Source organism: Abrus precatorius, unplaced genomic scaffold (genome assembly GCF_003935025.1).
Source record: "Abrus precatorius isolate BTA unplaced genomic scaffold, Abrus_2018 Scaffold7, whole genome shotgun sequence".
Lineage (NCBI taxonomy): Eukaryota > Viridiplantae > Streptophyta > Magnoliopsida > Fabales > Fabaceae > Abrus > Abrus precatorius.
Window position 1 is genome coordinate 9,963,545 of NW_020874417.1, and position 10,398 is coordinate 9,973,942.

Genomic DNA, 10,398 nt, shown 5'->3' on the forward strand with positions numbered 1-10,398 from the left:
AATAGGTAATGGTAAAAAATGACATTTCGATAAAGATACGTAATCATTCAAATTGGATCTGTAATATTTTCTTATTTTACGTTGGATGTAATAACTAAGTAGATAATATTATGTTATTTTATTTAATATTTGAGATAAAAAGTAATTAAATAAGTCATAAATTGTGTAAAAATATAAAATTAATTTTTTTGAAATTAATATTTGTTTTAATTATTTTACCTTTTCAATAGAAAAATATATTATATTAAAAAATATAGAAAATATTAAAAAAAATTACTTTCGTGTATAAATAATATTGAATTATAATAATTTCTTAAAAGCTTAATTAAGTGTTGATTTTTATAATGATATTTTTTTTCTCAATATTTTATTTAGACTCTATAACTAACATGGTCTATCAAGATACTATTAAATGTTAGATTTTGATTGAATTACATGGAGGCTAAAAATAAAGTAAAGTAGAGAAAGTAGGAAGTATATTTTAACAATAAAAATTAAATTGAATTATACTATGATTATAGAAACCAAACATTTAAGTATTTTTTTAAATTATTTTTCAAATTAAAAATTTTATTTTTTATAATAATCTACAAGAAATAATTATATTTTATAAAATTAATAAATTACGTTTCATAAAAATATTTTTTTTAAATTATTTTTCGTGAAAATATTTTTCTGGGTATTTTTTATTCAGAATATGTTCATGTAATATTTTTAATAAGAACTATTAAAATTGTATTTTATAAATAATTAATTTCTTATAAAATATGAATAAGTAAGAGAAAAAAAAATGTTATTACGTTGTAGTTCTAAGCAAAGTTTGTCTGATACTCTAATACGTTATAATCCTGTGTACACAGATCTTTGTGTGTGTTAATCTTGGAGAGCGAGTCTGGAATTATGATACACCAGAGAATCTTGCTTTGAATGTAATGGTTCTTCCATGATGAACTGTTCTTGTTACTATTCATTTTTAACAGCTCTCACTTCAAAATACTCAAAAATAATCATAAAATAGATAAATATGATGTAATATATGTTAAATGGTTGAAGAAAAACAATGAATTGTTTATCTAACATTTTTACTTACAATGTACCCTATTCATATTTTGAAAGCAATGTTCGATCATCAACTCATGGTGATTTAGCCTCTAGAAAAGCATAACGACCAGGCTTTTTTGCATTAACTGCACCACCAACCACTTCTATCGTCTTTGTTTCTGTAGCCGTTTATAAATGTATGACTTATGATAGTATTGCTTATTCATATATAATTGCGGAGCTATATGAATCATACAACACCATAAACCATAAAGCTCAGTCAAAAATCAAATTCTCTACGAGAGTTCTTACTGATTCAATTTGTAATATTCACTTTATGAGTATATATATCTTTGTTCCACATTGTAATTGTTGTAAGAAGGTATAAGGTGTTCCTCAAGAAAGTTAAGGGTAAGACATCCCTTGTATGTAAGAAGTTCAAACATTGAAATTAAGGTATTTCACTAGTGTAGTGAGTGTTCCAATGGTGCAAAGGTACCGAGTACTTTTCATTGAAACTTGTTAGAGGGAGTCATAGAAGCAATATAAATCATTGTATTTTTCTCTTTATATTTTCTTCAATTTAATCTTTCTTGAAATCCTTAATTCTATCGTTAAATCATTAATAGATTCAGCAAAAATACTAAACAAGTGTTCTGCAAAGTTTGCAAAAAAACTTTTACAAATGTAATTGACTCCACTCTTGAGTTTAAAATCACTTGATAATTAGTAAATCAGAACAAAAGGGGGTATAATTTCTAAAGTAAAAAAAAAAAACATTGAATCAGAATGAAGGGGGGACAAGACTAGATTTTAGGGAAACTTGAAGGACTACAGGTAATTAAGTCAAAACTATATCTAACTTTTTACATCAAGTACTTGCACAAACTTAAAACTTCTCGTATACATGAATGTCAATGGCACTGCAGATGCAGATTATACATAATTCAAAATTGTTCCCATGAAAATATTTTCCTATCTATTACTATTTCAAAAGAATATTGTATTCAGATTGAATTTAGGAGATTAAAATGACGATTATCTCCTGCATTTACTACTTTCGAGTTAGCTGACTTTACCTAGTAGAATAAGACTTGGTTATTGTTGTATTTACTATTTGTTGGTAATTAATCATAAACAATACAACTGATATGTGGTTGCAAATAATGTCACTGCTGATCAACCTAAATTTCTTTCAATGATTTTGTAGATGATTGAAGTTGTAGATCGCCTCTAGACCCAAAGTCAGATGTTGATGTAGTAGTAGAAGAAGAAACTGATAGATAAACTCCAGTGGGTCTCACTCCTGGTAATTCCATTAAAGGTTCATTTGGGTTTTGAAGAATGTTCACCACTTTTCTCATCCTTGGCCTGAACATGGAATCTGGATGCAAACAAGCCAACCCAACCATCAATGCCCTTTTGGCTTCTACCTCATCAAATTGGTTTTCTAGTAGTTTATCTACACACTCAAGCAATGCATTTTGAGCATGCAAATTCCACACACAGTCTAAAAAACTGTTCTCTTCCTTGATCCATTTTGACCTTTTCCCACATATGACTTCAAGTACTACCATGCCAAAACTATACACATCTGATTCAGGTGTAGCCTTCCCAGTAAAGCTTACTTCTGGGGCCAAATATCCTGGAGTTCCAGCTAGATTTGTAGTAACTGAATTTTCATTTTTGAGTAGCCTTGCTAGCCCAAAATCTCCTAAATGAGCATTATAATCAGTGTCCAACATGACATTGTTGGGCTTAACATCTCTGTGAACAACAGGGTTTCCACACTCTTCATGAAGGTAAAGTAATGATGATGCCAATCCTGTCAATATCTTGTGCCTTGCATGCCAGTTTAGAGTGTCCTTTCCTATGAAGCAGTCAAGGCTTCCATTTTGCATGTAATCATAAACCAATAGAAGTCTTTTGCCTTCATTGCACCAGCCTTGGAGCTGCACAATGTTTTTGTGCCTAAGACGCCCGATGGTGCATATTTCTGCTAAGAACTCTCTTTCACCTGTGTAGACAATATCAAAGAAACAAGGGGAAAACAAAATGGTCAATAATAGAAGAAAACTGAAACAATGGGGAAGTCTAATAATAGAGATCGTGGAAGACATGAAAAATAAGGTTATATACTTTAAGTAGGTTAATTGGAATCCAAATCGATATCCATATAATTTTCTTTTTCGGTTTGACACACCAGGTATCTGAAAATTACTTTGGATCATGACTAATCTGAGTTAAGGACTCATTTAAGGAAATTAAACTCTTTTAAAGCTTATTTTGTTTCCATTCACAAGTCTTGAACTTGAGACCTTGTTATAAGGAAAATCAAGTTCCATGTAGTTTTTTACTAGTTTCAAAACCGATTGAAATTACCTTTCCATTTTCATGTCCCTTCAAATGTAAAAATGACTTAATAAAAGTTTATCGCTCTCTTTTACATTACAATATTGTCTGTGTTTCATTTTTTCTTTTATTGAGGTGTGGTATGTTAATTAGGAGGAAAAGAAATGAGGCATATAAAGAGGGTAGGTGATATGGTTTCTACCAAAAGTCTAAAACATACCTTGCTTAGAAGATGCTGAAATCCGCTTTACTGCTACAGTTTTCCCAGAGTCTAATATGAAGCCTTTATAAACACTACCAAAACCACCTCTGCCCAAAAAATTTTCTCTGCTGAAGTTGCATGTGGCCTTTGATAGTTGCTTGTAAGTGAACATCTTGGGCATATCTGCAGCCTTCCTTGATAAGCTTTCTATATCCTCCTTGTTGCCCCTCGCATATCTTTTCCAAACTAACCAAATAAAGAGAAATAAGCACCCCGACACACAAACTGGCATGACAATTATCAATATGGTCTTGATGGAACCAATTTTAGTTGGCTGAACTGAAAGACTAGGCAGTGGCACTGATGTGAACACCCAATTGAGAACTTGATGGCTTTCAGGAAAATTGTTGCCAGTGGAGGCTGTGAAACCTACATAAATGGAGCTTGGAATTATGTCAGGAAGGTTAATTGAATGGTTAAGGACACTCTTTAATTGGCCTTCAGAGTATCCCAGAGAGACAAAAATCATTTTGTTCCATCCATCATAGTCAATTTTGACCTCAATGTCTCTTCCGCTTCTGAGGTCAATGCCAGTGCTATTGAGACTCTCAAATGCTAGTGGATTTGTGATGCTTGTAGTGACTATCCCAATGTGATTTTCATCTGGATCAAATTCATTCATGAAAGTGTCTATCTCCACAGCTATTTGACGAAAATCACCCCCTGCACAACATCATTTTGAGTTCAGACTTTAGACTAAAATGTTCTTTTTCCTTTAACATTAATAAATGAAAGTCACAGGGTCCTGACAACCCAAGTTTGGTTCTGAGAATCATAGTGATAGCATTCACCTTGTTGATGTATTTTACCAAAGAAAACCATTGGAATGATCGAAAAATATAAAAAGATTCTTATTTTTGGCCATGTGTACTCACTAGCTGGTTTCTGGTTGAAATCTTGAATTTGGAAAAAGAAGAAAAAAACCTATCCCATTCTTGTATTTGGTTTTTGGAATGTTCTCACTTGCTTGATCTTGTGGACCTATGTGTGCATTTGCAACATTTATGCAACTCACAAATTCACAATCCAGAAATAGTGTTTACACACTGAGAAAACTTACATAAAAATATCCCATTTTCTTTTTATACAACAAAAAAAGAAAACATAAATGCAAATATACGATCTAATTTTTTTCCCAACTCTTTTAATTAAGTCTAAGAAGATAAATCTACATTTTTTTCCTTTTAAATATATCCCTTGTTTTTCTACGAGTCAAATACAAAAATAAAAGTAGTTTCAACCTTTTTTTACTTTTCCAAAACATAGCCAGGGTGACATATGACCTGAAACAACGAACATTGAAACAGTTATATTTTGTACAAATAAATAATATAGTCAGTTTACCATGTGTAGAGCGATCAATCATGCCAAGGTATGAGCCATAGCTAGCATTTGGTGAGGGCCTATTATCCTGTGCAAACACTAGTGCCATTCCATCACCAGAGAAAGTTGAATTTTTTGAAAAGGGAGTTATCCTAATAGTGAAGGTGGTAGAGATAATTGCTGGCCAAACATGAACAGGATGAGGGTACAGAACCCTTCCCACGTTGTTGGTTGTGGAAGATAGTGGTAAATTTGAATTGCTACTTTGTTGTGGATCTGGTGTGAGACTTAAATACCCATTTCCTGCAGTGGCTGATCCCATACAAAGCAATTCACCATTGGTGCAACTTTCAGGGTTAAAAGAAACAAAGGAGAAAGTGAAGGGGTGGTTAATAACAGTGTTTTCACCACTTTGAGTTTGGATTAGGAGCAAAGTGAGCAACAAAAGCATGGACATGGTTGTTGTGGAAGACTTAGAACTTAGGGAGCGTTTTAATTAATCCTATATTTATTTTTGGTATGCATGTTGATATATATAGTGTTCTTGTAGCATCCTGCATTTTATGTGACTAAGGTTGACTTGAGAAACCAAACATATGCGATTTGTTGATTTATTTGGTGGGTTGGTTGGTAGGGTCTCATGAGACAATAATGAGTGAATGCAAACATTTAGAAGGGACAAGAAGCTTTAGATGCTGCATAGGAATTTATACCGGTTTTGTTTTTTTGTTATTCAAATTTTGTCCCTTCCCTTAATAGTTTTCTAACCCAAAAACGCCCAAGCAAGATATCCAATTAGCTCTATTCCAAAGCATGTACGGAAAAAAAATTGGTAGCAACATACTCTTTCTTTCTAGCAAATTCTTTATTACTAAATATTAAAATTAATCATGCACCGATTTTCAAAAATATTAATTACAATTTTTAAATGTATTCTTATTTAATGTTAATTCTATTATGTTAAATAAAAAGGTAAAATAAATGAATGGCAACTATGAAAAAAGACATGTTCTAGATACTCATTATAAAAATGATAAATAATTTTTTTTATTAAACATATTTTCAGATGCATTAAAAAATTATACTAAAAATATATTAAAAATATTTTAAATTTCTTAATTAATATCTTATTAAAATATGTCTAAAATTTTAAAATAATTTTTTTATTAAGGACCATTAATTTTTTAAATCACCTAAATAAGATAAAACAGAAACAACATAATCCTCAGGGTTTATCGACTGGACAACTGACAGGCACCTACTGGAGAGACTGTATCTACAGTCATCCCTATCTGAAACAAAGCCACGAACACATGTATTTATTCAGAGCCTAAAGTCTCTGTTGAAGAAGGAGATAAGTGTGATAATCATTATAAATAAAGTGAGTAAGAGTTACCACAACCTCATGAATACAACAACTACACAAACCTCAGAACTTTCTCCGATCTACCTAAACTCACCTTTTTCTCTACCAAAAGAATGTATCTGTACAGCAGCCAATAAAATTGATAATATGATCGAATACGCATATGTTCCTGAAGAAGCAAAAATAGAGGAATCAGTAGTCCCTCTATTGAGTCCTTATAATGTCTTTAGAAGGCATAAGTCTATTGCCAACAAAGTAAATAGGCTTATTCTCATAAAGAAGTCACCCATCAAATAGTATATCCAATCATCCAAGATGGACAAGTGTGAGATCAGTGTCACAACTCAAGAGCAGTATATCAATCTTGAGATTCACAGAATGTTCATCAACCACTGGAGAGAAGAGGGATATACATCCCTTCACTTCAGAGCTGTCAGGCTAATCCTATCATTGCATGGTAGGAGAAATCTGTCCGTCTCTGCTAAGATAGCTTTGTTGGACACTTTATATATCCGCTATGAACATGCAGTGATTGCTACTCTCTTGACCACCTTGCATGCGAGAAGTGTTGTTCTCACAATCTTTCCAAATTATAATATTTCTTTGAAAGATAAGACTCTGCTTACTAGACTAAAGGTTTAGAACCAATTGACTGGAGCTGAACAAGTTGAAGAAGCTCTCTCTGCCACTCTCTACCACCAGATCATTTACAGACTACAAAATCATGCTCATAATTTGTCAGTTCCAGGTGGAACTCATGATAATATGCTCATAGTTGCAAATAGGGATGAAGATGATATCCCTTTCATTGTCCAGATTCCAAGACAAATCTCTAGGGATGAGTTGATTAAGCTAATCCCTGTAGAATGGACAACAAACTATGAGAAGATCATACATAATAAAAAATCAATACAGTCTTTTGAAGCTACCTTCAGAAAATTTGTAAATGGTTCTGTCACCACAATTTTCAAAAAACCTGATGTTGAAAGCAATCTACCATCAAATTGTTTCCAATCTATGATGATCACACTTGGAGAAGTAGAAGATGGAATTCTCATTTACAGCTTTAGAGCTAATGGTACTCCAATCTATTCAGACAAATTTGATGGACATTTCTTGTGGGATGTCGATCCTTCTATGTGTGATTCAGACTGTGATTGCTGGATGCATACTGGAGACACCTCAAAGGAAGATTCTGATGATGATGAAGATGACCATAGAAAAAAAAAAGCCATGAAAACCTCCTCCTAAACCTTGAAGGAGAGACCCAGGATTTTCTCCCTACGTAGGTATCAGACAGAAAAAAGAACCTCTTTTTATCTATCAAGAAGAATTGAGAATCCTAAGGGAAGAAGGTCTTTTGTCAGATCCACCAAATGATCCTGACTTAATCACATGACCTCCTCCTCCATCACTTTGCAATTCATTTTCCTCTACTCCAGAAAAAACACCTCAACCCATTCCATGTATGATGTTTTCTCAAGAAGATTTTCCTTCTCTTGAAAGAAAAATTGATCCAGTTACTAAGGTCAACTCCAGACCTCTGATGATATCTTCAGAAGTTTAGGCTGATGGTGGTCTGAAACCTTTGTCTCAAGCTGAGGAAGTTTTAAATTGGCAAATTGAAAACTCCTTAGTTCAAAATAAAATCTTGAAAAAGATGGATTAGAAGATGGACAGAATAGTTGAATCTATCCAAAAAATGATGAAAGACTACAACATCTGTTTGCAAAGCTTCGTAAATATTACAAAGAATCTCAAAAGCAAATAGTCAAATTGGAGATAGATATTGCAAAGCTAACAGCAAAAAAGGCAGTCTTTACAGACAAATAGCATAAAAAGGACAGAGAAATCAAGAGATTAAAGAATCAGCTGCAAGAAATGGATGATATTATTGCAGGAAAGCAACAAAATAGGAAAACAGAAATAAATTCCTTTTTTGTTCCACCTCTTATACAATCAAGTTATTATTCTCCTTTTAGTCTTTCTCCTTTCTATTAATGAACTTTTACAGCACCATCTTATTCCTTACCCTCTACATATAGACCTAAACCCAAGTCCTCTACAAGTGACTGAAAAGGAAAAGGAAATATGAGTATCTCTTCTTTAAAGACAAACAAAACAAAAAATTTAGATTCTTTAGAAGATGAAAAGTCTCCTCGAAAGAAATCATCTAAAGGGAGTAAAGAAAAAACACCTTTTGTAGGTGTAGTTGTTGAAAAAGATGACAAACCATATTCCAGTTCATCTGAAGAGGTAGCACCTTATGAATCTTCAACAACTGAAGAAGAATCTTATGAATCTTCAACAACTGAAGAATTTCAGAGTGAATCAGAAGTATCAAAAATAAAATTCTCAGAAAAAAAATTTTATTGATACTACTGAGATACTAATGGTCAACACAGCAGAATTCAGTAATTTAAGAGGATCTTTTTATGATTCACCTAAGGAAGAGGAAGAAACTAACAAAAAAGAAAGAAAAGGATCCAACCTTAATGGAGGTCCTTATTTCACTCTTGATGACGTTTCTCCACAACATTGGAGAAAAAGATTACTCGATTTTGGGGCATGGTTGGATACTCAATTTATGAAGATAGATGCAGATCCATATAAAGTCATTGAAGAATTTTGTTGCAGAATGACTGGCACCCTCAAAGAATGGTATCATAATCTTGGGGGTGTAAAGCAGGACCAGTTTCATCAACTGGGAAATACTCACCAACTTCTTGGAGCTATACATCAAGAATTTGTGGGTGACATGAATCTTTATGATAAAAAAATCAGGCAGGATTATTTTGAAATGTGGTGTTGTTCTTTAAAGAAGAGTGATTCAGAAAGACATCATAGACGAATGGTAGAAAATTTGTATCTTCTCAATGGCTAAATGATGTTAGTCTAAAGAACACTTATGTTGCCTTTCTTCCTCAAGAATTACAACCAAAGATCCAAAAACTGATTGCTGCTCAAGGACAAGAGTTGACTAGTTTAAGTCTTGGACAAATTCATTAGAAGACATTGGAATCTCTTGATAAACTTTGCAGGACACACCTATTCATCTTAGATGTCATGAATGAAAGGTCAAAGTTTACAAAAGCCTGCAAAAAGAAATATCTTGAAATTAGATGCAAAGATAAAAAAATGTGTCTATTCATCTAAGAAAAAGGGGAACATAAAAAAATTCTCAAAAAAGAAGAAGAAGAAGAACAAGAAAGGAAAAAATAAATGCACGAGATGCTTCATCTATTGGAAAAAAGGTCACTTTGCAAAAGAATGTCCCAATAAAGACCTTAAAGCCCAAAATTTGGTGAATTCATTAGATCCTGTTGAAGGAGATATGGAATCAGAATACTCAGAGCAGGAAGAAGCAGACCAAGACACAATTTTTGCTATACAAGAATCCTCTGATTATTCCTCACAAACCTTTAGTAAAGAGGAAGAATATATACCTCTCTATTTCACTCAGGAGATACAAAGCATATCTCAAACTCCAGCTCAACCTCTTGTTGAAGTACAAGTCTTTTCCAACAAATATGCTACTCCTATTAAAGTCATAGCTTATATGGATACTGGAGCACAAAGAACAATGATGAATACAGATATCCTCCCAAAAGATTGTTGGACCAAACATCCAACTTTCTTTGTAGCAGCAGATGGAAAGCTCTTCAGAACAGACTTAATTTCTAAAATGCCTATTAGAATTAAGTTTTTTTCCAGATTGTATAGTCTAGACGAAAGTCATAGGAAGTTATCTTCCTAATAAAGATATTCTTCTCGGAATTGATGCATATTGTTTAGCTAAAAAGCTTCAAATTCTTCCCAAGGGAATCAAGTTCAAAAGAAGTTTCAAGCCACACACTGATATTCTGAAACTTTATTCTCTTGAAGAAAATTCAAAAGAATACTCTGAGATCAAGGAAAAGATAAAACGATTATGTGCAGATGGTCATGAGAATTTCTCTCATCCCAATCCAATCTAGAATAATCCATAGTTTTTTATAAAACTTCTTTTCAAAGTCAATGAAGATATCAATCCTACTAAAGTCACTTATCCTGG

At 32.7% G+C, this 10,398-nt stretch overlaps 1 protein-coding gene across 1 annotated transcript; it reads right to left on the reverse strand.

Annotated features, from left to right (window-relative positions):
- Positions 1-2,225: 2,225 nt before the first annotated feature.
- On the reverse strand, positions 2,226-5,435 carry LOC113871450 (probable L-type lectin-domain containing receptor kinase S.5). Its single transcript, XM_027508547.1, has 3 exons — positions 5,000-5,435; positions 3,614-4,318; positions 2,226-3,058 (listed from the first exon to the last, which is right to left on the reverse strand). Exons 1-3 carry the CDS (start codon positions 5,433-5,435, stop codon positions 2,226-2,228), a joined length of 1,974 nt encoding a protein of 657 aa, XP_027364348.1.
- Positions 5,436-10,398: the final 4,963 nt, after the last annotated feature.